The sequence below is a fragment of the Cajanus cajan genome, chromosome 5, assembly GCF_000230855.2.
Source record: "Cajanus cajan strain Asha chromosome 5, NIPB_CcT2T_4, whole genome shotgun sequence".
In the NCBI taxonomy this organism is placed as follows: Eukaryota; Viridiplantae; Streptophyta; class Magnoliopsida; order Fabales; family Fabaceae; genus Cajanus; species Cajanus cajan.
In genome coordinates this window covers 10,598,363-10,626,304 of record NC_138521.1, presented here as the reverse complement: position 1 = coordinate 10,626,304, position 27,942 = coordinate 10,598,363, and the positions used below count along the sequence as shown (strand labels likewise).

At 31.8% G+C, this 27,942-nt stretch overlaps 1 protein-coding gene and 1 long non-coding RNA gene across 2 annotated transcripts; one reads left to right on the top strand and one right to left on the bottom strand.

Moving 5' to 3' along the window:
- Window positions 1-1,580: 1,580 nt before the first annotated feature.
- Window positions 1,581-8,261, bottom strand: LOC109808003 (DEAD-box ATP-dependent RNA helicase 31). The gene is made up of 10 exons (XM_020370785.3): window positions 7,527-8,261; window positions 6,461-6,567; window positions 6,054-6,109; window positions 4,628-4,852; window positions 3,876-4,082; window positions 3,685-3,771; window positions 3,449-3,544; window positions 3,012-3,227; window positions 2,572-2,754; window positions 1,581-1,917 (listed from the first exon to the last, which is right to left on the bottom strand). Exons 1-10 carry the CDS (start codon window positions 8,177-8,179, stop codon window positions 1,690-1,692), a joined length of 2,058 nt encoding a protein of 685 aa, XP_020226374.1. The 5' UTR covers window positions 8,180-8,261; the 3' UTR covers window positions 1,581-1,689.
- LOC145958222 (uncharacterized) lies at window positions 8,094-15,892 on the top strand. Its single transcript, XR_014433873.1, has 3 exons — window positions 8,094-8,228; window positions 9,202-10,477; window positions 15,233-15,892. It is a non-coding gene; the product is annotated as an uncharacterized LOC145958222 (long non-coding RNA).
- The last annotated feature ends 12,050 nt before the right edge of the window (window positions 15,893-27,942 follow it).

The window sequence follows — 27,942 nt, the reverse complement described above, 5'->3', positions numbered from 1 at the left end:
GAAAATATTGCATGAATCATTTTTTTCTCCGCTACAACTACCTTATTAGCACTCATAAATTTTTTTCTTATCAATATATTCCTTTCATATCACCGAGTGTTGATTTATAGACACCTAAACAATTTAAATATCCAAGACAATTTCCATATCAACAACCTATTTTTATTTTATTTTATTTTTTTACTTTTTTGAAATTCTTAAGTGGGTTTCACCTTTACACCTTGTTTATATATACTTATATAATAATAATAATAATAATTATTATTATTATTATTATTATTATTTAAGCACTTCATCTCTCTTACTCAACAACTTTAAAAGCTTTACTAAATGAGCTTCACAAGTGAGCTACATTCTCACAATTCATAAACATTTATTAACTAAAAAAATAACAATAATTGACATATTACTCGCAAATTAAGATTATATAAGTACTTGGTGCTTCCCAACAACTTCCAATCATGGGTTAAAAAGCAAGATAAGCACTCTGGATTGAGTTACCCTAATCCACAATTTCCATTTTTTTGTATTATCGATTATATTAATTATTTATCTTTCTTTTCTTATTTCTCAGTGTCTATGCTAATAGAAGTATCTATAGATTTTTTCTTATCTCGTTTTTTTTCTTTCTTTTTTCTGTCTATTCTATCTCTTTCTCTCGTTAGGTGTCGGGAGTATCCATCAATCATTTTTGTATTCTCAATGTATAACAACTAATTTGTTTCTCATCCATTCACTTTTCTCTTGTCTACGAGACAATGGGATTCTCCATTTCCCTTGTCTTCTACTTCGATTCAAACAAAGGCAAAACTTTTAGCATATCAAATTATTAAAATTAGCGTGCAAATCTCTAAACCATTTGGAAGATATATGAAGCAAGAAATTAAAATAGTTAGACGTGAGTGCAACCTGAAACTAGAAAAGAAAATAAAATGGATTGAGCTTAACTTAAGGATTAAACTTGAAAGTTGACGAGTTACTCAAATTGAATATACTAATATTAAACAAAATTTCTTTAGCATTATCAAACCTTACATTAATCAAGTACTTTAAGATCTTTCAAGTTATAATTAAAACAAACACAATGTACACAAATCAACTATCGGAAGAACCAAACCGTAAAACATATTAAACATAATAAAATAACAGAATTCCTATGAAGGGAATAGATTTAAAATAAGACCGTCCTTCAACTCCAAGCTCTAACTTTAGAAAATTTTTGAGCCATTGAGAACATATTTGAACCAAGAAGTCACTATTCACATGCGAGTGGAGTTGGGCTGGATTAGGTACGCTCAAGTTTAATCAGGAAACAAAAAATGATTCTAGTTTCATAAGTTAAACTAAAATGTTTACTAGTTACTCATTTTAACGAGTCAATATCAAACCTTACATTAACAAAATATATTAAGCTCTTTCAATTTGTATCTTAATTTGTTTCCATATATTTATGAAAGAATAATTCATTAAAATTAAATATTAATATATTAATTACTATGAAGTTGCTTAGATGCATAATTTTGTTGAATGGTGTAATTAACTGCTACAATTGTCAGGCAATAGATCGGTATGGCCCAAGATACAAACAAAAATGGCGTATATATAATTGAAAATTTGATGTCTCAAAGTCTCAATCAATTATAAGGGTGCATTTGAATTTTTAACTAGAGAACATTACACATTTGACACCTATTTGGCACGTAAACCAGGGATATTCCTAAGGCCCATCTTGCCAAGGACTAGCTTAGGAATAGCTGGAGGGTTATCAAGGCCCATGCTTCGACTAAACTCGTTTGCAAGCTCCACTAGCCTATACTTGTCACGCGCCACTTTCTTGTTCGAATTGTAGTAACCAAGCCATGCTTGATATGCTGCTTCTTTGTTCTTCATATCCACATGGGATAGAGCTCTTTCCACCTGTAAACATCAAAATCAAATTCATGCTATACCTCCAAAGCATCACATAATTTGTAAATCTGGTTTGTAGTTCCAAAAACACTCTTGTTATAATTGACAATGATCCTTCTTGCCATCACCACAATGACAAACCCTTACCATCTCACAGACTAGCCTCTTGTTTGTTTGAGGGGTAATAAAGTGGAAAAAAATTGAGAGAAAGGAAACAGGATAAAAATACTAAACTATCACCATTTTTTGAGGGGAGAGAAATAGGAAGTTATTTTGGCAAGAACCTCTGGAAAACATTTCCCTCTAGATTGGAACCAAATGGGAGAGAAATGATCTCTTTTCTCTTTTTCTGATCCATTCTTTAAAAATATATATATATATATGATTTTTTTAAATAATAAATAATTTTTTGTTAAGAAAAAATATTATATTAAAAAAAATAACTATTTTATAAATAGATTTTTTAAAACAATTCATATATCTATTTTCTATCTCATTTCTATTCATCCAAACAAGTGAAAGAGAAATTATCTTGCTTTCTATTTCCATCCATTCAAACAACATAGCTTTTTCATTCTATTTCTCCTTAGTTTCTATCATTTTCCTATTTCCTTGCTTTCTATTTCACTCCTCATCCAAACAAGGCATTAAAATCTAAAATACCTTTTTCTTAGTTTCAGGATCAACCGAAGGTTCTGAACCTTTCTCAATAGGCAAATCTTTTACGGAATGTAAAAAGAAGTCTTCCCAAGGAGCCAGTAGCAGTATGCCCTGCCCTTCTTTCCCTCTTCGCCCTGTTCTACCCAGTCGATGTATGTATTGTTCTCTATCTGATGGTAAACCAACCTGTCGATTTGAGAAATGGAGGAAATAATTACTTTGATCAAATAATACCCTGTTTGTTGTAACTTCAACGCCAACAGGTGTTTACTTTAAGCAAATGTATTGAGCATTCTTTCAAACATTGATTCTCTTTCATGCCAATAGGTAAACCAAGGCTTGCAAGGACTGATAGCTATAATTGTGACAGTAATGACATTTGGAATGTGAATGAATGTGTAGCACAAGAAGTAAATGATGCAAAGAAGTTCTGCATGTAGTACCTGTACAACAAGAGTGACATCTGGATAATCAACTCCACGTGCAGATACATCTGAAGTTACCAGGATGAGACCCTTTGACTTCCGAAATTCCTCAGAGACTCTGGTTCTATAACTCTGAGGCTTTCTTGAATGGATTTCTCTCACATTCAACTTCAACTCACCAAGAAGGTCAGCAACAAGCCTAGTAACCATAGCAGTTGTGCAGAAAACAAGAACCTAACAAACCAATAGCTACATTACATATCCTTGTAAAATATGCGTTGTGAGATAGAAAAAATAAAAACCTTTTGTTGTCAAATCACAATTCTAGAATTTAACAAGCATAGACTAATCCAAAATTTTATTTTCTTGTTTGTTAATCTGTTAATCATGTTACATGTCTTGAAGTGAAAGGACAAAGAAAATCAATACAGCTGATAGCAGATTCAAAAGTATACCTTGTAATCAACGTCATCTGCAATGTGATCCTTCAGAAGAGCATATAATAAAGGGAAATGCTTGTCCAATGGGGCAACTAAATGCTTCTGGCGGACCTGAATTGATTCAAAAGCTCGTAAATAAAGACCATAAAAAGGCATAATAAGCAGGTATGTGCGAATGCACATTAATTACCTAACATATACACACATGCAAATACCTTTTAAGTTATTTAGCATGAATTATAAACAATTACCTGAGAATGTGTCTCCTCGGTACCCTCTTGAACTGTATTGATAAATTCATGATCCCTTCTCAAGGCAATATGACATACTTGACGCACCTTTGTAACAACAATAAAACCAAAATAAGCTTGGTACTTCTATCTTTTCCAAACATGAAACGCACAACCGTACACTAAAAAAGTAAAAGAAAAAAAAGGCCTACCTCTTCTGGAATGGTGGCAGAAAACATAAGACTCTGTCTTTGTTTAGGGACTGCAGCAATTATTTTCTCAATGTCTTTGCGAAATCCCATGTCAAGTAAATGATCAGCTTCATCAAGCACCAAAACTTTCACCCCCATCAGCCTAGTTGCAAAACCAGCAGTATTCTCGATATGATCTCTAAGCCTTCCAGGAGTAGCAACAAGGATCTGTACAGTATGAAAATTAACAATGCATGTGAATGGAACATGTAGCTTAGGCAGAACGCAATATTCAACCAACAAAGTCTGGAAAATTTGTTAATAATTAGCTATAAGATGATTATGCAAATAAATGAAAGGTACGAAGCCTTAAATCAAATTAAAATATCAAAATGCTATTAGTTTTAGGCTTCCATCTATAGGAAGGGGATCTTCATAAAAGTATTTCCTTAAACACTTTTACACCAACAAACATAAAAATTTGCTTCTCCTTGTCTCTTGATGTTAAATAGAATTTAGTTAAAAAAAAACTTGTGCTGATGATAAAAAATAAGTTCCAAGAAGTTTAGTTGAAAAAAAAAAATTATACAATTTGTGATGGCTGCAACATAAATATCCTAATAAGCATCATAATGTTCACCATCTTCGTGTCATGGCTGTTTAGTAGCATAGGGATAATTCAGAATATTTACATTTATTTATTGATATTGTGAGATGCAAATGAACTAATAACCAAATAAAATAAAACATTGGTGGCAATATATAGAATTTACCTGGCAAGGGTTTGCTTGCATTCGTTTCTGTTCTAAAGCAAGTCTTGTCCCTCCAATCACAACTTGAACACCAATGGTAGGATGATACTTCAGCAGTTTATTGGCCTCAGCAGCAGCTTGACTTGCTAGCTCTCGAGTTGGGCATATGACAAGAACATGAATTGGTGGCCGCCTTTGATCACGATCACTTGGAGGTAACTTTGCCACAGCTTCAATTGATGGAAGCTGAACAAAAACACTTAAAAGATAAGTAGAGTCAAAAGTCAAAATTAATATTAATCTGTTATTATAGGTGTAATATAACAATAAATTATCTTGCCATTCTTCTTGCCTTATGCTTCTTGTGCACCATATTCTTCCTCATGCTTGAGAGGAATTAGAGTACACACGCCTCTTTTCATTCTTTAATGAAAGACAAAATAGATCCAAATGGGTATAATATTTGATTTGTGTTTTTGAACCTTCAACTTTTGTCTATGATAAAGGGTATAAAAAGGAAAGCCAAGGTTGTGGCACATTAATAGAGATATACATCATCCATTTGCTAATGGTGCTAGACTTATTAAATTGACACAATTGTCTCTGGAAAAACCAAACTTAGAAGCTATGCTTCTAAATGATGGTAAAGGGGAGAGGAGAGTGATAAAAAATAGCATTAGACAATAATTTAGTAATGATGCTTGAGTCCTAACTCCTAAGCTATTGTATAGAGCTCATATTTGTTTTAAGTTCTACCAAAGATGCTTTTATTGATATAGTGAAAATAAAATTGGTTATGGTATGAACAGAAATTGTATTCTATATGTTTTTTGTTATGATCACAAATATCTTTTTTGTGAATTGTGATCATCATAATTATGAATTAATGAAAAATGATGATGTGTATTTCTTTACCAATATTCTACATCTACATAAATTTTCCTATAACTTTTTAGTAATGTATCCAAGACATATCGTATCCTAAATTTCAAAAAATTGTCATATCCATATCCGTGTCGTATCATACCCGTGTTGTACTAAGTATCTAGGCTTCATAGGTTGAAGCCCATGTAGACAATTTTGCTTGTTCTTTTGTTAAACATTCTTAATATTTTAAAATCTTCCATGGTATTTGTCGATCAACAAAGAACTTTCTTTAATACTCCTACTGCAGACTGGGGCAACAAAAGAAAGGGTTATAGGAGTTCCCATGCCTAAAATAAAAAAAGAATTAAAAAGAACATAGAAACAGAAATGCCACATCATCATGATAAATATCCGACTCTGATTTTGAAGCCCAAGGAATTAAGCAGAGTGATGCAATCAAGTAGTCTGCTTATTTCAATGGTTTAGGGTTTGGGGTAAGTGTCAACTGTACCCAACATTTAAGATAAATAGGCTATTAACCACTAATTCACTCAGGCAAAACACAAATTAAGAGACTTACCAAAAAGGCTACTGTTTTCCCAGTGCCTGTCTTCGCCTTGGCAAGGACATCCTTACCTAAAAATGAGAATTGTAATAAGAATAAGTGCCACCATAATAAATAAACTGAAGACATACATTAACAATGTCCACCAAAGCCAGAATAAATTGCTTTCTAATACTATAATATAGACCAGTAATTTGAATATTGATTCTTCACATAGTATGATAGTGGCATCCAAAAGTATAACCTCCATACAAAAAGTATCCTAAAAGAAAAGAGAGAAAAATAGGTGGAAGGGTATAACAAAATCAGATGACAATTCCAACAAACAGGCAGAACAGAACCACAAAATAAAAGACACTATATCCAAAAGACTGTTCTCTTTCAAATAGCTCCATCCTCCCAGAACAAGAAAGAAGACTTACCTTTGAGAATTACCGGAAGAGTAGCCTCCTGCACAACGGTCATTTTCTCATATCCAGCATCTTTGACTCCTTTTAATGACAGTGGGGAGATTGAACATTGGTCAAATCTGTGACATCAATCACAAAAATCAGACACTCAGAACACAACAGCCGCACAACATAATAAACCATGGATAAGAACATTCAAGTAAATGTAAGAGCCACCAAAGGTAAAGAATAAACATCATAGATGTACAAACAAGTACAGGGCTCACCTTTCTCTCTATATTAGTTACATTCCTATCCTCCTCCGCAAATACAAGATAACCAGTTGTGCCCTCCCTGAGAGTATGCACAAACCCCCCACCAGTTTCCAAATTCATGCATGGAAAGCACGGAACAACAACTCAGTAAGTAAAGTAGCATACTCCCATCCATCCAACACCTTGATCAAATAGTTATGCAAAGAATCCAGTACCCACTCAAACTCAAAAAAATATGCACTGTACATATACACACCCCTCTCCCCTTCAACTTCCGTTCTACTTTCTAACGCTCAAAATTCCCAATCAAGTACTACCCAGCACACAAAGGTTGTATTTAGATAAACTTCTTGACAAACACTAACAAGATAAGAAAATATTAATGTAAATTAAAATTAGTTTTGCATCAGTTAACACAAGAAAGTCGAAGTCCAGAAGTGACTTGATTTTAGGGGGGAAAAATAAGAAAGAAAGAATGAAATAGTTTCTCCATATAGCTTATAAATAAACTAATCCAAAAGCTTATTTTAAACTTAAGCATAAGCTAATTTTAGCTTTCAGAGAAACTTATTTAATTTTTTTTTTTTTCATATTATCTTCTCCAAAAACTTATTTTTAACTTAAACATAAGCTATTTTTTAACTTTTGGATAAGCTTATCCAAACATCCTTACGAGAAAAACTTAATTCATTTTAGCCTCTTATTATTTTATCCTTTATTAACAAGTTTGTCCAAACAAGACCTAGCTTCTTACGCAATAGGCTCAACAGAAACAATGACACAGGCAAAGAAAGTATAACAAGTAGTAATGAAAAAACGCACACCTGGTGTCACTCAAATAAGAATCAGATCCTCCAGGGGAAGAGGGTCTGGGAACCGGTTCAGCGGTTCTCCGGTCGAAACCGCTTGGTTGGCCAAACAAAGCGGTTCTACTCTTGTTCAAAATCTCTTCATCCTCACTCTCTTCATCTTCATCTTCATCTTCATCCTCAGTAAGAAACTCTCCAACGCCACCCCTCTTCAAGTTCCTTCCACCAACATTATCCTCATCCTCACTCCTCGGCTGAAACTTCCTCCTGGCGCCACCGCCATCCTGTCTTCCCCTTCTCAAGCCCTCACCCCTCCTCTTCCCCAGCGTGGAAACCCTATCGTTCCTCCGCGGGGGCCGGAACTCGCGCTGCTCTTCGTCGCCGTCGTCGTCGGCGCGGCGGTCGAGGCGAGTGGCGAAGGGGTCGGGGCGGGCGGAGCGGAGGTCGTCGAGCCAGTCGCTGAGGTCGGCCTCGTCCTCGACGAGGCTCTTGGAGGGGCGGAGGGGGAGCTTGTCCCTGGGATGGGGGCGGGCGGAGAAGGCGCGAGGGCGAAACGGTGCGTTTCGGAGGAACTTGGAGGAGGGGAAGAAGAAGGTGCGAGAGAGGAGGGGCTTCATGGGAAGGAGGGGTTGGAGAAGACGGAGCTGAGATAAGAGCTGCGCGGGCATTGCAGCTGAGAGAGTGTTGAGCACTTGACCTCCTCTGTGCTTTGTGGAGGTACGAGAACAAGGATATTAGGGTTTAAGAATTACCATATTGCTAACATACTACTGTTACTTTATAGGAAAATACATATAAACATATTTATTATACACAAGAATGTACTTAGTGAGTTCATCTATCTTTAGAATACAACATAAAATTAAATTATTAACCATCTATAAATAAAATAAATTATTAATGATGTAGACGATTTTTTAAATAGTTATAATCCTAAGAGTAGTTTTTAAGAGGTTTTGAAAAGTAAAAAATAAAAATAAAAATTGTAATAAAAAAGAGGTATTTATAAAGATAAAATTCTTTAAATAATATGGATACAAAATCGAGTAATCTAGTATATGTTAAATTTTATAATAAATATTATATTTGAATATATAAATTATATATATAATTTTTATAAATATTAAATAAATATTTTTAAATATATAAGTAATATTTTATATTTATGACAAATACTTTGTATTCTAACACAAAATTATTTTATTTATTTTAATTTTATTTAAAATATTAATATTTTATTTAAAAATAATTATGATAAATAATAGTTAAATTAGATAAGAAATGTTAAGTTAAAGGTGATTTTGAACCTCTCAAGCTCTCAATTTTTAATGATAATGTTTTTCATTAGAGAAGGTGTTTTAAAATACTCATAAGACGAAACAAATAGTTTGTCTTATAAAGTCTTAAATGCATATCATTTTATAATGACTAACAACTACTAGCTACATGTGTGAGTGATTACTTAACATATAATTAAGAAAGTTTCTTGAAACTAACAAATCTGTTAAAGAAAATGAAGTCATGTCTTGCACCAAAACCAAAGACAAATGGACCCTTAAAATCTATGAGACCTTGAGTTGTAGAAAGAGGAATTCTAGAGAGAAGGACTATGGTTCGTGAGCTCTATTCCCTCAGTCTTCTTCTCTTTTCTTTCTTGGTTTCTTTCTAAGTTGTGTTGTTTGTGATTCAGGTAGTGGAGAAGCTTGAATCAAAGCATTGGAGTTGTACGGAGTTGAGTTTTCTTATTTTCCTCCTTGGCGTAGCTCGAATATCTGGCTTCGTTTTGTTTGAGGTAAGGAAAGCTAGAATTGTTGGGTTGAAATTGAAGTGTTGTGCTGTTGGGATTGATTTTCCATTAATAATGTGGATTAATTTGGGTAAGTAGAGGTGAAGATTTGGGGGTTTTCAGGTTGTCTTGGAGAATGAGATGATTTTGGAGTTGATTTGTGGTTGCATGTTGTTTTTATTGGAGTTTTTATGTTGATTGTTGTTAGTGTTAGTATGTTTGAGGATTGCATGTGCTGGATTTTCCTTAGATTGTTGGTTTTGATGAAAATTTTCAAAAATGGGTTGTTGGATTTTGGATCTATGTCGGGGCTCCTTCATGGCATTGAGCGGGCATTCATCAAAGGCCCAAGTATCATGATCACGTCAAGCACGAAGTTGGTTGTGCTGGGCATGAAGTGGGATTAGGGTCTCTAGGTGAATGGCGTCAGGTGTGGAGGAGGTGGCGTAGGGCGTGATATCAGTAAATGGAGTGTTGGGACCTCTATTGATATGGCATCAGGCGTGGCATTTACCACGCCGGGTGTGATTCTTTAGAGAAGTCTCTACTAGGCCTTAGCATCGGGCGAGACACCTTATGTTGGGTGTGAGAAGGCCCTAGTGCCCTCGAGGTTAATTCATCAGGTGTGACAATTATCGTGTCGAGCATAATTACCCTTGTAGGTCTCTGCCATATCTACCTCGAGCATGGCACTTGTAACACCTCGAGTTTCGTATCTTATAATAAATAGTATTTTAGAAATTATTTTCACATTTGATGTATTTATTTTAGAGTTTTAGATATTATTTAATTAGTTATATGAACTCTATTTTAATTATGAGACACAATTTGTATTATATTTTGTTTAATTAATGGAGCAGGAGTTCTTTTTATGAAATATATGTTATTATTAATAGTTATGTTTAAAGTTATCTTATAGAAGGGAGAAAGCATGTTTAATATTATTATTATTGTTATTATTTATGAAAAGGGAAGGAAGGACGTGGTGATCATTTGTTAATTATTTTTATTACTATTTATTTTATTAATTTTAAGAAAGTAAAGTTATTAGAATTTATAGAGTCATTTTCACATATTCACTTTTCTGCTCATTTCCTTCTTACGCCTTCCAAAGAACAAGGAGAATCCAAAGAAGAGAAACAGTCGAATTCCGCTTGTGCTTCATCTTCTGCTCATCAAGGTAAGCGGGGAGTGAGAAACGTCACTTGGGGGTGTGGGAATATTTATTAGGTAGTCGAATTGACCCTCAATCCCTTACCTGATGCATGCTCTTAGGAACATGCATTTTTTTGAATGTTTTCTATTTTTATGTTTGAGTTTTCTATTGTATTCCTTAATGTTTGCTAAGTGTGAATATGCATTCAATTTCGAGAATAGATAAGTTTTGATATGAATTAGAGTGTTTTGTGGGTTCTTGTGGAAAACCCTTTGAAAAGAAATTAAGAATATGATCTCTTGACAATAATTAAGGTAAATCATGTAAAATTGAGTATGGATTCATGTTCTGGTTGTTATTTGGAGGATTTGTACCGATTGACTAGTTTGAAAACATGCTTGACGTGAAAAAACATAAGATTTATGCAAAGTTAGAAATGCAGGTTGCGTTGGGGCGCCAACACAAATTCATGAGTATGGAAACAAAGTTCCCAGGGACTCTTGCGTCAGGCACGTGTTGAGTCTCTTTGGGCGCGGGTCCCTTGGAGGGCATGCGCTGGGTGCGTGGAGAGTTGTGTCAGGCTAGCTTCTCCGCTTTAGGCGCAACATTTAATTCACTAGGCACGCTTAGGGCGCACCGGGCGTGCTGTTCTGCTTTTGATGCAGTGTTTAGTATGTTGGGCATGAGTTGGGGCGTGTTAGGTGCGATCCTCATGATGTTTTGCATGTTTTAAGTTATGTTTAAAGGTGTTAGTGGTGTGAGAACTACCTTATTATTGTGTTAATGCAAGTGATTTGTTTTTATGAGCATGATGAGGATGAGAATCTCTTATATGTGACCTTGTGACTATGAGTATGATAATGTGATATGAGAACAAGTGACATGATGAGATATGACAAATGAAATGTTAAGTCCATGAACATGTGAATGTGTGACATGCATCATATGCATTTATGTGATGGGGTACAATATGAAGTACACCCTTAAGGAAGACCCTTCGAGTGAAACATTTTAGAGGAGTCATAGGGGATAACGTAGTTACAAAAGCCCAATTTTTCCCGTTTGTGTGCATGAAACATATCTTGCACGACTTCACTATCCTGACGAGACCCTAACAGTATATTCTTCTAGTTGAGAGTGCGCAGTTAAGTCGACATGTACTCTTAGACTACTCTAGGTCTGTTGCTTCGACAACATACCACGTGATATGTGATTATGAGACACGTGACTAGCACCACATGCATGCATTAAGAGTCAAGTCCATGACATAATTGTATGATGAGTGATTATGTGTGTGATATTGGCTATGTATGGATTGTACTTGTACCTTGTATTATGATTGTTGTGTGTGTGTTATCTAACATTTATTTATGTACTTGAACCTAGGTGAGATGTTTCTCACTCTCCTATTTGTTTTACATATGTTTTCCTATGTTGTACGTGATCATCAGCATAAGGATGTTGGCAATGAGGTTTAGGCTTCAGTTAGGCATGCTCTGATAGGATATGTGACATCAAGGCTTAGTTAGAACTAGTTTAGGACTTTATTGTTTTCATTCATGTTGAAAAACTTCGATTCTTTTTTTTTTTTTTTTTTTTTTATTTCTGCACTTGAGTTATGAGTTATGTTAAATGGATGTGAATCCTTTACTCCTATGTCGTTTGAAACATGGTTTTGATTAAGAAAAATCTATTTACTCAAAAATTATCTTTTGTATTTATTATTTATTTATGTGTTGGGGTAGAAGGTGTCACAACACTTACCATGCTGAGCGAGATTCCCTTGGGGAGTCTCTACCAAATCGGCACCAGGCAGAATTTTCTCCACGCGGGGCATGAGAGAGCTTGGAGCTCTCTGGTTGAGCTCCGCACCGAGGGAAATAGAAATTTTGCCGAGTGCAACTCTATGTGTTGTGGGAATATATGATATATTCTAGTGTGAAAATGAGTTATAAACATGTTAATTGAGTTGTTATTACGTGTTGAATGTGTTGTGTTGTTGGTATAACATTCTAAATTCTCAATTGTCAATTCTTACTTTTTTATAAGTAAGACTATTATTTTTAGTAAAGTTATATATTGTATAATATGATGTCTTAGTATTAGTATTTAGTTGAATTTCTATTTTCATATGTATTAAATATATTTATTTTATCATAATAAGCTATAAATATATATATATATATAATAAGCTATTTATTTTATCATTATATATATATATATATATATATATATATATATATCATATGACAATGTATTTTAGTTATGTAGATGTGTATTTACGTTACTTTATATAAAGATAAAAAAAAAGAAGAAAAATCAAATTCAACTTGATAAACACATGCTCAGAGTGATGAAGTACGAATGGATTAGATTGAAATCTTATCCACCTGCGGGTGCATCTGACGATATTGAATGAGGTAAAAAAATTTAAATAGAAATTAAACTAAGTTAACTAAATTTTAGAATTAAACTATGTAACAGTAATAAAAAAAAAAATAATGATCATAACATTAGGTGTAAGAATTCATCTATAAATAGATGAAGGAGCTGATAAATGAGAGGCACGCTACGTAGAAGAAAACGGTTTCATAATTTTATCGTATTTGTAGAGTAGTAACTTTTTTCTCTACATTATCGCCAAACTTATTAAGGTAAGATGAGAAGAGCTTTATTCTTTTAAATTTTATATGCTACTATTTTTGTTTATTTTATGTTATATTTATGTGTATTTATTTGGTGAGATGTCCTTAACCTCATTTACTTGTTTAATCTATGATATTTTTTACTCTAAATAATTAATGAGGTGTTGTTAGTTTATGTTATTTAATTACTTTATGATGTTTATCACTGTCATTTACTAAATTAATATTCTTTAAAATATTCCATTTACGTAAATTATATTATATTAAATTTTAAATAATTAAAAATACTTAAACTTATTTAGCTTAATTATTTTTATATTAATATTAACTATAATATAGTTTTGTTAAAATAATCTAAGCTCATCTTGTTGTTATTTCTTCATACATTATAATGATAAATGTTATTCTATGATCATAAGAAATAAAGTTTGAATTAATTTGTAGTTGGAGATTTGACCTTGGGGATTTAAATGAGTAAAGACTTAAGGTGAAATATCATTTTGTTGGTTGATATTATGATAATGCTCATTTATCCTGACTAGTCACTACTAAAATAGTTCAAATTTTATTATAACATGAAAATCTAAAATATATATGTATATATATATATATATTTATATATTTAATGTTGGTTATAAATAATTTTGTACATTCTATTGAATTATTTGTATTTATTGGATATTTGTTCTTACTCCTTACTTTACTCTGTTTAAAATTAAATATATTACAAAATAGATGGATTTACCCGCAATTCCAGGTCCCTTTACAGTTGTTATTTATGCGATCCTCCTTGGGGGAAATTGAGTGTGGATGTCGTTTCCAACTCAGTCACATTTTAAGGCATAGGATTGTCTTCATTTGTTTTCTTTCCCAACCAAGAAATCTCCACCATTATAGATGAACCTATTATAGTAACTTTTTTTTTTACCACCCGCTAATCATGTTAATCCAATTGTAAATTTATTTTCACCCCCAATGTAAATATTATAGCAGAAGTAGAAAATATATGGCATGTAAATAGGTATGCATTGTAAATATTTTTAGAATGGTATGTAATGTAAATATGAGCTAACTATATGTATATAAGTTCACAAAATCTTCTTTGTCTTTATGTAAAATATTATTAGTGATATAGTTGGGTTAAAAATGTATAAGAAGTATATATATAACATTATGCTTGATATTATATAAATTGGGCGTTATAGTTGGAGTTTTTTTTATAAGTTGTATGTTGTTTCATGTGTGGAATGTTGATGTGTTATTGAAGCATTTTGATATGATAGAGTTGTGAAGTTGTAGAGATGAGTAGAGTTGATATATGAGCTATTTTGTTGAAAAACCATGTTGTTGAGTTGTTGAGTTGTTGTGTTGTTAAAAATGTGTTGTTGTGCTGTGTTGATGAAATGTATTGACCACTTGGGACTAAAGGAGATGTTTTTGAAAGTTGTTCATCCCATTGGGTGGATTGAGTGTATTGTGGTGCTCTGAGAACCTAATTTGATGAAAACCCTCATTGGAAAGTTGTCCCTTGGAGTGGATGTCGTGTTGTTCTCCTCTAAGACTTAGTTGGTACTATGTGTGGACAAGGTCGAGAGACACATGTATGAAACGATCATAGTATAAGGGCTAGGTCGAGCTATATTGATTACAAGCAACCAAACATCGAGTAAAGTACGAAATCGGGAACTTAGTTCCTAATCGAGTATCGAAAGGTTGTAGTATTTGGAGGATAGTCGGTAGGCTAATCCCATAGGAGATTCAGTTAAGCTAGCTAATTTCGTGGTAGGCCTAGACTCAGTTGTTTTATCCTGACATAGTGCTATATTTTCTTTTTAAAGTGGCTAAGTCTTAGAAAACTGAGTTTTCATGTTGTGGATTGATATTCAATTTATTGTTGATCTAACAAGCCCAAAAATATCACTTGTGTTGTCGGTTTGATAGGATCTAACCACTTAAATTGCTCACCCTATGTTGTTGGAGATCTCTGAGTTGAAATGTGTGACGATGCAAATAAATGATGTGTTGAACTGTGATGATATGTGTTGTATTGTTGAATCAATGTTGAAATGTGTTGAGATGTTGTGTGTTGTTCATGTGTTGCTTGAAATGTGAAGAAATGAGTTATTGTGTGTAGACACCCAATTTCGTCCGGACCAACAAAAGCAATGAAATGGACGTCTATCATCAAAGAAATGAAGCTCCCAAGCATGGAAATAACAGGACATGACATCAGAAGGCTAAAAGCCCAAATATGTTGGTTTTAGTAGCCCGGAACGGGCTGTTTCAAAACTGAAACGGGCCGTTCAAAAATTGGAACGGGCCGTTCCAAGCTCTTAAAAAAAGGCTAAAACCTACGTTTGGAATGGGCCGTTCCAAGTGACAAAAAAGGCCTCAAATCTTAATTTGGAATGGATCGTTCCAGCATAGCAATTATGTGTTAAACACACCTCTGGAACGGGCCGTTTCGGTTTCAGAATGGGCCGTTCCAATATACGAAATTAACACACAACGTACAGATCCAGAACGGGCCGTTCCGAATTTGGAACGGGCCATTCGGAACGGCCCGTTCTGACAACTTTTTGATGTCTATAAATAGACAGCTTGGGCACAGTTCTTAGGGCCTCAAAATTTCGTCCAAGACTCCTTAGAGCTTGAAATTTCTCTCTCTCTCTCCCTCCTATTGTATTTCTTGAGATTTGTGAGGTATTTGTGTAGTGTGAAAGGTTGCCACAAAGCACCTAGAATTTCCATATCGAAAGATTTAACAAAGCTTGTTACGAGGTATTTCAATTAATCTTCTTCTCTCTATTTTATTTCTTATTTTTGATAAGTATTGTTATAATAAAAACAATCATGTAGATATTTTAGAGTCAATTGTTAAATTTAAATTTCAAGCATGTAAATAATCATCAATAAAAGGGGATTTAATATTTATATTATTATTGTTTATAATGTTAACTTCCTCATAAGGTACCGATTGATGGCGCTATAGGGGTGCTTAATACCTTCCCTACACGTAACCGACCCCCGAACCCAATTCTGGTTATCAAGGCCATTATTGGATTTTTAAAAACATTTTCTTTTTCCAATGTTTTGAGTAAAACATTGGTGGCGACTCCATGAACTCATTTTTCAAAACTATTAATTAAGGATTAGTCTGGTATCCGGGCATTCATTAATTGATGAGATCTTTAAAAGGATGTCTAAACCATAGGTCGCGAGATCGAAAATTTTCGGGTTGCGACAATGTGTTGATTAAAAGTTGCATTGTATTGTGTGTTGTATGCTGTGATGTTAAGTTGTAGATTTGTTTAAGATGTGATGATGATAGTAGAATGTTTATATATATATATATATATATATATATATGTGTGTGTGTGTGTGTGTGCGTGTGTGTGTTTTAATTAGTTAATTATCACGTATTAAGACATTAATATTCATTCTTAATTTTATAATTTCTTTTGATGCCTTATAAAGGTTATGAGAGTGTGCTGCCAAAAAATGCATTTAAAAATTCAACAATGTAGAATGCTTGTACCCTTTTAATTTGTTTCGTAGTGTTTGAATGACAACAAGCGGATAGGGTAAAATTCCAATTTGGTTTGTGTCAGGATATACCACAATTGCTTATAAATTTGGATCAACAACATGAGACATCTATGTGAGGAAATACTTACAATAATTAGGCAGAAGAACATGCCCACTGGATCCAACAATGGACGGAAAATCGACGGAACGTTATAATAGGCCAACTTGCAATGATCACTTATCCCATACAGATAAATATATGACATGGTATAGACAAAATACAATTATTTATTTATCTATACCCCAACAATTACAAGACCCACGAGTTGTATAGAGCATTGATGTTGGTCAAATGTCACAAGAGTTAATAGAAATGCCAACACAACAAGAATATCCACAACAAAATGCAACTCCAAATCATAGCCCCATTATTATTGATGACATGCAAAATGATGGTTAGGAACCACAATGTAATTCATTTGTTGTAAATAATTTAATTAATATAATAATATATTCTATTTTAATTTATATTTTTATATTAAAAAATATATATTTATTATATTAAAAATATATTTTATAAATAAATAAAAAAAAAACATTAAAAACTGCATTGAGAAGTCGGGTCCTCAATGCATTGCGAAAGAGGGGCATTTTGCCCATTATTTTACAAAGAGGGACATTTTGATTATTAATGTTGCAGAGGGGCACACTCGTACAAAAATCTCTTCTAAGGCTCGGATGCCTTTCTCAGTATTGAATACTCATGTGATCTCCTTTTATTAGAAATAGAAAATGAAGTAACGTCTATGTGATTGATTATTTTTATTAATGATAAATTAACGTCTTTATGAATTATATAAATTAAGCACATTTTGATTTAATTTTTCTCAAATAAAAAATGCTCATCCAATACATTTTTCAATAATATATTATTAACATAACTTTCTTTTTTGCTAAATTATATTTCTAGTCACCTATAATATTCAATTAACAACTTTAGTTAAATCATTAAATGTTGATTCATTAAGTATTAAAATTATAATATTGACCGTGGTTTGACATTATAGACATGTATGAACTACCTTTTTTTTCTTAATTTTTTTTGAAGTTAACAAAAAATAAGAACTTAAAAAAATAAATAGAAACTGTTTTATAAATTTCATTCATTTTATCTTAAAAGAAACTTTTAAACTAAATTATTTTATGTATTTTAAAGAAAATACAAATTTATATAAAATTGATTGTTTCTTCCAATGAAAAAGTATATTGGTAAAATAAAAATATTGAAGAAAAATATTAAAATTTTAATATTTAAAATTAATTAATTAATAAAAATTTGTTTTAATATTCATTTGCAGATGATATATATATAGGGAGTTGCTACGGTACCCTCAAAGATCGAGGAGTTTCAATACATTTTTCTATATAAACTCATAAAAGATTTTAAAAAAAATAATTGAATTATAAAATCAATAATCCAAATTATACTTATAAAATAAAAAAATAAGATAAAATTATAGAGATTAAAATTATAAGATTTCAATAATATTATAAAATATTAAAAAAAGAAAAAAATTAATAAATAGTAAAAATAAAAAATTATTAAAATTACAATATAGAAATTCAAAAATTTAAGACAAAAAGATAAAAAAAAATATACTTAAAAAATTATTAAAATTAAAATATAGAAATTCAAAAATTTTAAGTGAAAAGATAAAAATATACTTAAAAAATTATTAAAATTAAACTATTTAAATATATAATAATATTATTACAAATAAATTAGAATATATAAAATAAAAATAAAATGACTAAATAATTTAAAAATTGAAAGAATAAAATATCATAAATATTATTTAAATAAATTATTAAAAATATAAAATATAAAAAACTGTATCGGTACCCTCTCAAATAAGATGGGTACCATAGAATTTCTCATATATATATATAAGGGTTGCTAAGATCTTATCATCTTAATTTTAATTGGAATATATTAGTAATTTACATAAAAAAATTTAAACCAAAAAATCAATCAATTATTTCATTTTAATGAACTTAATTAAGAGATACTATAATAATTTATTATTTATTTAAAAAATAAATAAAACTTATTTCTATATCATATCCACTCATTCTCTATGCTCTCCATGACTCACTCATTTCGCTCCACGATTCACACATCATCTAGTTCATCTCGTTCAAATTTCTAGATTTTCTTTTCTTAATCAATAAACATTCATTTTTCTTCTCTTTTTTTTTTTAAACATTTAGTATATTTCTAATATGTAATTTTAAGAGTGACTAAATGTTGTGCATCGAGAGTTACCACATACATACACATATCTCCACATTGATGAGATATTGTCCGCTTTGAGCCTAACTTTCATGGTTTTGCTTTTGGACATCACCCAAAAGGTCTCTCAACTAATAGAAACAATTGTGTGTATACAAACTCATATTCATCCTCTTGTTTGAATGATATGAAACTTTGCTTGCATCCCAACAATTCCCCCTTCAAACAAAGGACCACAGTTTACCCCCTCCCTTGCAACAAAAACTACAAGTATTATTTGATGGTGGCCCACAGAGCTCACTCACGCTCTGAGTACTTTCACCACCGCTCCATCATGACCTCCCTCATGACAGCGGGACACGCCTCCTAACCCTCCACTTGATGTGAACAAAAAAAACTTATTTTCTTTTACGCATAATAATGATGATGAGAAACATATTAAAATAACACCATAAAAATAAATAGGAAAAGATCATACAAATTTATTTAATGTGGTTCAGCCCCTCATGCCTACATCTACAAAGATGTTCATTATTTATCTCAAAATGTGTTACATATATCCTGAAAATCCCTCCTTCAAGTTTATGGGTGAAACTTGAAAACTCCTTCCTCACAAGTTTTATGGATGAAACTTGGAAACTCTTTCCTCACAAGTTTTTTGGCAAAACTTGAAAACCATCATTCACAAGTTTTTTGGCAAAACTTGGAAACCTTCCTTCATATGACCTCCTCTCTAATTTAAGGCGATGACCCCATCTACAAGTCGAGTGATTCTTCTCATTTCAAAAGTCTCTATTTATTGACCTTACATTACAATCTTAAAAGAGGGAACAAATCTCTAAAATAAATACAATGTATTTCAATTCTAAACAATATCCTAAAATAATCAATATCTTTTAAAATTTAAATAATATCTCAGATATTTGAATTTAAAAATTTAAATTATTTTCCAACAAAACACTACATCACCATCTAAAAGAAATAATTTTCATGAAAATAAAATAATATATATATATATATATATATATATATATGAAAGAAACTAACATAAATCATTCAAGTCAACATGAGTTTTGTATTGATGATGGACGAACAATAAAAAATTGAAGTTTTTCAATTCATTAACCATTCTCTCATACTCTTATCTTGCTATTTGTTTTTAGTGATTATGATAGTAATCATTGTAATTATTGTTTAAATTAAAATTATGTAAGATAAAGTATTTAAGCATTATATATTGTTCAACAATATTTTATAAAAATATAAAAATTCACTTAGATAAAATTAAACAATATTAAATTACGTTAAAAAAATTCAAAGTTTGATATTCTAAATATTATTTTGTAACTATTAATATGAAATAAACAATGTTTTTTATGTTACAAGTTTTTTTAATGTTTTAAATTTATATATTTTAATTTATTATAGTGTTAAGTTATAATTCTTAAAAAAGTAACCTAGTTATAATTAAATAATATTTTCTAATTTCCAAACCTCTTAAAGATAAATATTTAAAATAGTGGTATTATTTTAATTAAAATTTTACTTAAATTATAATATTTAATAATTTAAAATAAAAGCACGAAATTATTTTAATAGAATTAGTGTTCACACTTGAAAAAAAAAATATAAGAAAATTTATTTTTAATAAAAGAAAAATTAATGAGATAAGTGACATAAAAGTAAATAGCAAGTTGTGCAGGATTCATGAACTTGGAAATATATCGAAGCAACTTGATCTACTTGTTAGAGGAGAGGAATAAAAACTTTAACATGGCTAAATAATTTGTACGTTATACCAATCAGAAAGGAAAAAAAAACTGTATAGGCACGTGAAGAATTCACTTCATCTTATCTAAAATGGTTGAACATTAAATGATACAATTGGAAACAATTTATTCACTAAATAAAAAATTAAGATTTTATCGAACGTTCAGATACTTGTTCCATTATAAATAGGAGTAGTGGTCCCAAACTTCAGTGCAACTTTTTCTCTCAACTCTTCTCTTTCCTAATATAATGGAATAAGAAGCTATAATGGAATAAAAAAACAATAAATTTATAATAATAACAAAAATAATGATTATTATAATAATAAATATTATTCTTAATTTTATTATGATAAACAAGTCATTATTTTTATTGATATTAATTAACTAATATGAACATGTTATAAATAATATATAGTTGAATTGATGGATAAAATATGATTTTATAGATGAAGGTTTTGATATTAAAGATTTAAATAAGTATATACTTGATTAAGTAAGTGATTTTTATATTAGTATAACTATAGTAAAACTTATTTATCTTGATTAGTCACTACAAATTCTTGCTTACAATTTAATCATAGAATATAATTAAAATTTAAGCATATAAGTATTATAATAAAATTATGTATTGTGTATAGATTAGAGTGTAGTTGTATGACTATTTTTTTAGTGACATATAATATTTGTTCTCACTTTTTTATGTTTCTTGTTTTCTTTGTGTGTGTATATATAATTTATATATATATATATATATATATATATATATATATATATATATGATTCGATTAAAATAGATAGATTTTCTAAATCTGGACCTTTCGGGACACTTGTTGTTGTAACACCCCGAATTTTTTGTTGATTATTATTTATTTTCATATATTTATTTTAGTTAATTAAGGGGTTTTTATAAAATATTGTAAAAGTTTTTAATAATTTAAATTATTTATGAAAATTTTTATAAAATTCTGTCTTTTACGCCGGAACGGGCTGTTTCAAAAGTGGAACGGGCCGTTCCAAATAAAGAAAATATACTATTTTTGAGGCAGCAGAACGGGCCGTTCCAAAACTGACACGGGCCGTTCCAAAGTAGAAAAGAGGCTGCTAAGGGGAAGATTGTTGCGAGTTGCATCAATTGTCCCGTGGCGGAGGCTAGGTGGGCCAAGTCACTGTCGAATCATGGCGCTTGGGTTGCTACGCTCCTAAGTAGAAAGAGTTGCGCCCTAACTATCAGCTATAGCTTTTGGCCTAGTGGTAAGTGCTCGATCTAACAAGAAACTCTTAAACTGCCCGTGGACGTAGGTCACACTGACTGAACCACGTAATTTGTGTGTTGTATGCTTTCTCTTGATCTCTTTCTTTTACATATTGTCATAACAAGTGGTATCAGAGCCAACGGTTCGGCTGGGTTTGATGCGGGAAGACCCTCAGTGTTGTGCCTCGCGATGGAGAAGAGATCTGAACTTTGTGCCTTGTGTCGAAAATCTTCCTGATATTTTGGTATTCAGGCGACGTGTCCCGTAGAGTTAACAGCGGTACAAGATGGTGACAGATTATCGCTTGAGGGGAGGAGGTCACGAGACATGTGGTCCTTGGTCTGAGGGGAGGTTTGTTGGGATTCATCCCAAGTCCCACATCTGTAAAATGAAGGAACATTGGCTAGTTTATAAGGGTGTCCACCATTCCATATAGTATGAGGCCTTTTGGGAAGGAGCCCAAAAACAAAACCGTGCGGGCCTAGCCCAAAGCAGACAATATCATACTATGGTGGAGCAACAGGTGGACTATTGGGCCCTATAGAGGCCAATTTTGATTTCTCCAGAACGGGTCGTTCCCAAAGGGAAACAGGCCGTTCCGAAATTCTAAAAATGGCTAAAAAGTTTAGTTTGAAACGGGGCGTTCCAATAATAGTCAATGTGTGTTAACATGGACTCCAGAACGGGCCGTTCTGATTTTAGAACGGGCCGTTTTGATTTTAGAACGTGCCGTTCTGCGTTTTGAAAACGGGCCATTCTGATTTTAGAACGGGTCGTTCCAGTTGTACATTTTGCGTATATTCGAAGGCTCGGGAACGGGGCATTCCGAATTCAGTACAGGTCGTTCCGGGTACGCCAGGATGCCTATAAATAGGAGGCAGGGGGTGAAAAAATTATACTGACTGAGAAGGTGAAAATCTTAGAGAGAGAAAGAGAAGAGAGAGAGAGAAAGAAAGAAAGAAAGAGAGGGAAAGAAAGAGTGAATCCAGAGGGAAGAAAGTAACAAGGTCCTGCCCAAGTTTCAACTCCTGCTTATCCAGGTAAGGGGGGAGTGAGAAACCTCGCTCGGGGGTGTGGGGATAATTGTTGGATAGTTTGATTGTCGGATTGACTCTCAATCCCTTGCTATTGTGGCATGCTTCTTTGAACATGCAAAGTATTAATGTGTTCTGTTTTATTTTCTGTTTGCTCTACCTTGTTCCTTGTTGGAAGTAATAAATGAATATGTGATTAATGTTAAAAATAAATGTTTTAATATGAATAAGAATGTTCTCTGTGGATCTCTGTGAATTCCTGTGCGGACCTTATGAGGAGTATTTATGACATGACCATGTGAAATATGTACAAATGACATGAAACATAAGAATGGACTATTGAGACAAGCTATGATTATGAGACTATGAAAAATAATGACATGATGTACTTAATGAAATTCTGTAATTAGTCAAATGTTGAGTCAGTGAAATAATGAATGTGTGACATGCATCATATACATATATGACTCCAGGTGTGCCGCTGAGGCCGCATACTGGTGATGCTAACAAGGTGTACCTTAGGGTCACGGGTGATGTAACAAGCTAACAAGGTGTACCTTAGGGTCACTAGTGATGTAACCAGGTGTACCTTAGGGTCACTAGTGATGTAACCAGGTGTACCTTAGGGTCACCAGTGATGTAACCAGGTGTGCCTTAGGGTCACCAGTGATGAAATGTGAAACTTCCTTATGGCGCCACATGCATGCATTTATGAGTCGAGTCCATGACATCATAGCATGATAAATGAGTATATATGTGATATTTGATTATTTATGTGTATTGTTTATGTAACGCCCAATTTATAAAATAATAATTATATATTTTCTTAAATAATATTTTCGCAATTATATCATTAACAATATTTTTTCTTTTTTCTTTTTGAAGATAAAGATAAAGAAAAAGAATATTTTGTGAATTTAATACATGACATATCGTTCTAAAATATCTACAATAATGTATTATTTTACACAATATTTCTTTTTCACTTCTATTACAATATTTACATTGATAGTGAGAATTAATTTACAATAACAAATAAAATTATAATAGATTCATCAAATAGCCTCCACATTCCAATTCCTTTCAAGGAAGTCAACAACTATAACAATTGCAAAATGATCTGGAATCCCAAGTAGATCCATCTATTTTATAATATATTTAGTTTTAAAAACAAAGAAAAGAGAGGAGTGAGAACAATATCCAATAAATACAATAATTCAAAAGAATATACAGAATTATTTATAATCAATATTAAACATATATATATATATATATATATATATATAGATCATATATTAGATTTTCATGATACAATAAAATTTTAATTATACTTGTAGTGACTAGTCAGGATAAATGAGCATCATCATAATACCAACCAATAAAAGGATATTTCACCTTAACCAACAATAGGATATTTTACCTTCATTCCTTACTCATTTAAATCCCCAAGGTCAAACCTCTAGCTACAAATAATTCAAACTTTATCTTCTATGGCCATAGAACAATATTTATCTTCATAAATACGTGAAGAAATAACAACAAGATGAGTCCAAGATATCACAACTATATCATAGTTGATTATAAATATATATACAATAAATATATTTACATAAAAAGAATATATTAAGAGTATCAATGATATAAATATGACAATCATTATAAAATAATTAAACAATATAAAATATGAACACCTTAATAGCTATTATGGATAAAAATAATCATAGATTAAGAAAATAAATGAGGTTAGGGACACCCCACTAAATAAATATACATAAAAAATAACATAAATAAATAAACATAATAGAATATAAAATTTTAAAGAGATAAGGTTCTCCTCCCCCTTACCTAGATAAGCAGGAGCTAAAACTTGAGCAGAACCTCCCCCTCTGGATTCCCTCTTTCTTTCCCTCTCTTTCTTTCTTTTTTTTTTTCTCTCTCTCTCTCTAAGATTTTCACCTTCTCACTCAGTTATAATTTTTTTTCACCCCTGCCTCCTATTTATAGGCATCCAGGCGTACCCGGGACGGCTCGTACTGATTCCGGAACGACCGTCGTTCCGGAGCCTTCAAAGATATATAAAATTTTCAACTAAAATGGCCCGTTCTAAATTCAGAACGACCCGTTTTCAAAAAGCAGAATGACCCGTTCTAAAATCAAAATGGTCTGTTCTGGGTTTCCTTTTAACACATATTGACTATAAGCAGAACGACCCGTTTCTAGCTTAACTTTTTAGGCATTTTTCTTACTCTGGAACAGCCCGTTTCACTCTGGGAATGGCCAGTTCTGGAGAAACCCAAATAGGCCTTTTTACAAATTAGGAACGACCCGTTCCATTTTTGAAACGGCCTGTTCCGGGTCAACAAACACAACTCTCTTTTAAAATTTGGAACGACCCATTCCACTGTCGGGAACGGCCCGTTCTGAGCCTTCAAAATATCATAATAATATATTTTTTTATTTTTAATTATAAAAATTCCTTTAAAAATCCCCATAAATATTTAAAATACATAATAATCAAGTATCAAAATCTCTAAAATATTCTACATAAGACCCATTTTTATTAATTAATAACTATAGAAAAATAATTTTCATAAATATAAAATATTGTATGAAATTTAGGATGTTACAGTTTACATGTGACTTATATATGTTTTGTGTGTGTGTGCTATCTAACCTTTATTTCTGCACCTGAAACTGAGTGAGATGTTTCTCACTCCCTTGTTGTTCTTGTATATGTTTAAATTATGTTGTAGGTGATCATCATCATGAGGATGTTGTGGATGAAGCTTAGGGCTTCAGTTGGGCATGTTCTGATAGGATGTGACATCCGGGCATAACTAGGCTTAGTTCAGGATGTTATTGTGTTAAAAAGTCTTATTTTTTCTTTTCTTTTATAATTTTGAACGTTCTTGATAAAAGACCAAAATGTGCATCTTTGTATATTATTTTTATTACATAATTTGAAAGTTATAACCTTTGCTGAAATTAATCTATATTTTCCTTTATATGATTTCTTGAGTTTTGATACTTACGTGTTGACTTTCTATGATTTATGAATTACGAATGTGAATCTTCTACCTTATGATATTTGAGACAAGTGTTTTATACATGAAAGATGTTATCAAACTATGAAAGATTTTATTTACTCCAAAAAAATTATTGTTTACATTTATTGTGTATTAATGTTGGGGTAGAGGGTATCACATTTAGTGGTATCAGAGCAGGTCGATCCAATCGGCCGTGAGTTATTAGTTTACTATGCTAGTTTGATGAATGATGGACTGAATTGATTGTAGAACTTATTGGTTTGCTAGTGTGATGTTTGATTACGTCTATTAAATTGTATTATTTTCTTAGATTATGGTTTGGTTGCATGTGAATTTTATTTCAGTTTCTAAGTCTTTTGTATTAAATATGTGAGTTGTTTTGATTTAGGATTGTAGTAAAAAGTTTGGATATGAATTCAGGGTAAGAAGGAGTGAGTTTGGAAAGACTAAGGTATTTTTTTTGTGGTTTTAGATGTTGATACACTATTGTTGTCTGGTGTAGGAGATGTTTTGTTGTGTCAGTACAAGTGCTATATTGACAAAATTAGATTTTTGTAGTCTTTAGGAAAGTGGTAGCCTTGGATGTTATCTTTCCTATGGAATTGGAATCAAGTAAAACGGAGGTCTAGAACTCTAGTATAGCTACTTTGGAAATCAGAGGTATAGTTGTAAGCGCTGAATATCTTTGTTGTGGTTTTTGGAGTTTTTTTTTAGCTAAGAAGATGATCTTTTTAGAATCTCATGTTTTCATAAGGGTTGTAACTTATTTTCTTGGGATAGGTTGAGATCATTTGGATGAGCATAATTCTTTATGTACCATTTCTTTGACAGTTATTAGAGGAAGATATATGATGTATTAATGTTTTTGGGTGATTAGGCAATGCAATGATAAAAACTTATCTGGATATGATGTTCTGAGGTGTTGAAAGGTTGTTTAAGGTTGTATGATGCTATGTGACAAAAAAATTGGTTCATGTACATGCTATATGGAGTAAACAGTGATTGATTCGTACATGCTTAAGGATGATGTATATGAAGATTTAAAATAGGCATTCTAATATGACTTGATATGCATGTATGTTGGTATGTGGATAGATGACCTTAGGGATTAATTAATGAAGGTTGTGTGTTTAGTGAGATTGACCTTAGGATGTGATATCATCATATTAGAGTTAAGGGTGAAGATATATCCAAGACAGCGTTACACCAAGTTATCTAAGTATGAATTTCTATTGTATGAGGTGAACTTTCTAGGTTTTGTAATTTTTAGTGGAGATATAATGTAGATCTATCTGTGGTAGAAGTTGTGCTTAAGTGAGAGATACCAAAGTCAGTTAGTATGGATATGAGTTTCTTGAATTAACTTATTATTATAGGAGATTTATTGATGAAATTTCTAAGATAACCTTACCTTTGACTGGATTGATCAGGAAGAGATAGTTGCCTTTAAGGAATAGTAAGTGTGAGAGTATTTTCCAAACTCTTAAGAAAAATTGACTAGTGTTAACATTACCGGACTCTAGTAAGTCTTATGTGGTATATAGTGATGCTTTGAAGACAAGTTTGAGTGGATTATTGATGAAAAAAAAAGTAGTAACTTATGTTTTTAAGCATCTAGGTAATGGAAAATTCATGAGAGAAATTACCTTACGCATGACCTTGAATTAGAGATTTAATAGTTACGCTTGAGATTTTGGAAAAATTACTGGTATAATTCTAAGCTTGAGGTATTTAGTGAACATAAGGATCTTAAATATCTGTTTGATCCGAAGGAGTTAAATATGAGACAGAAGAGATAGTTGGAAATTGTAAGAATTAGGATTTTAATCTTAGTTGTTATTTGGGTAAATCTAAAGTAGTGGTCGATGCTTTGAGTATGAAACATCTATATTTATCTTTCTTTATGGTTAAAGAGAT

Coding starts and splice junctions, on each gene's coding strand:
- LOC109808003 (XM_020370785.3), bottom strand. CDS start 8,179: ATGCCCGCGCAGCTCTTATCTCAGCTCCGTCTTCTCCAACCCCTCCTT. Junction 3,545..3,684: donor CCGAGGAGACACATTCTCAG/GTAATTGTTTAT, acceptor GAATCAATTCAG/GTCCGCCAGAAGCATTTAGT. Junction 2,755..3,011: donor ATGTCACTCTTGTTGTACAG/GTACTACATGCA, acceptor TCAAATCGACAG/GTTGGTTTACCATCAGATAG.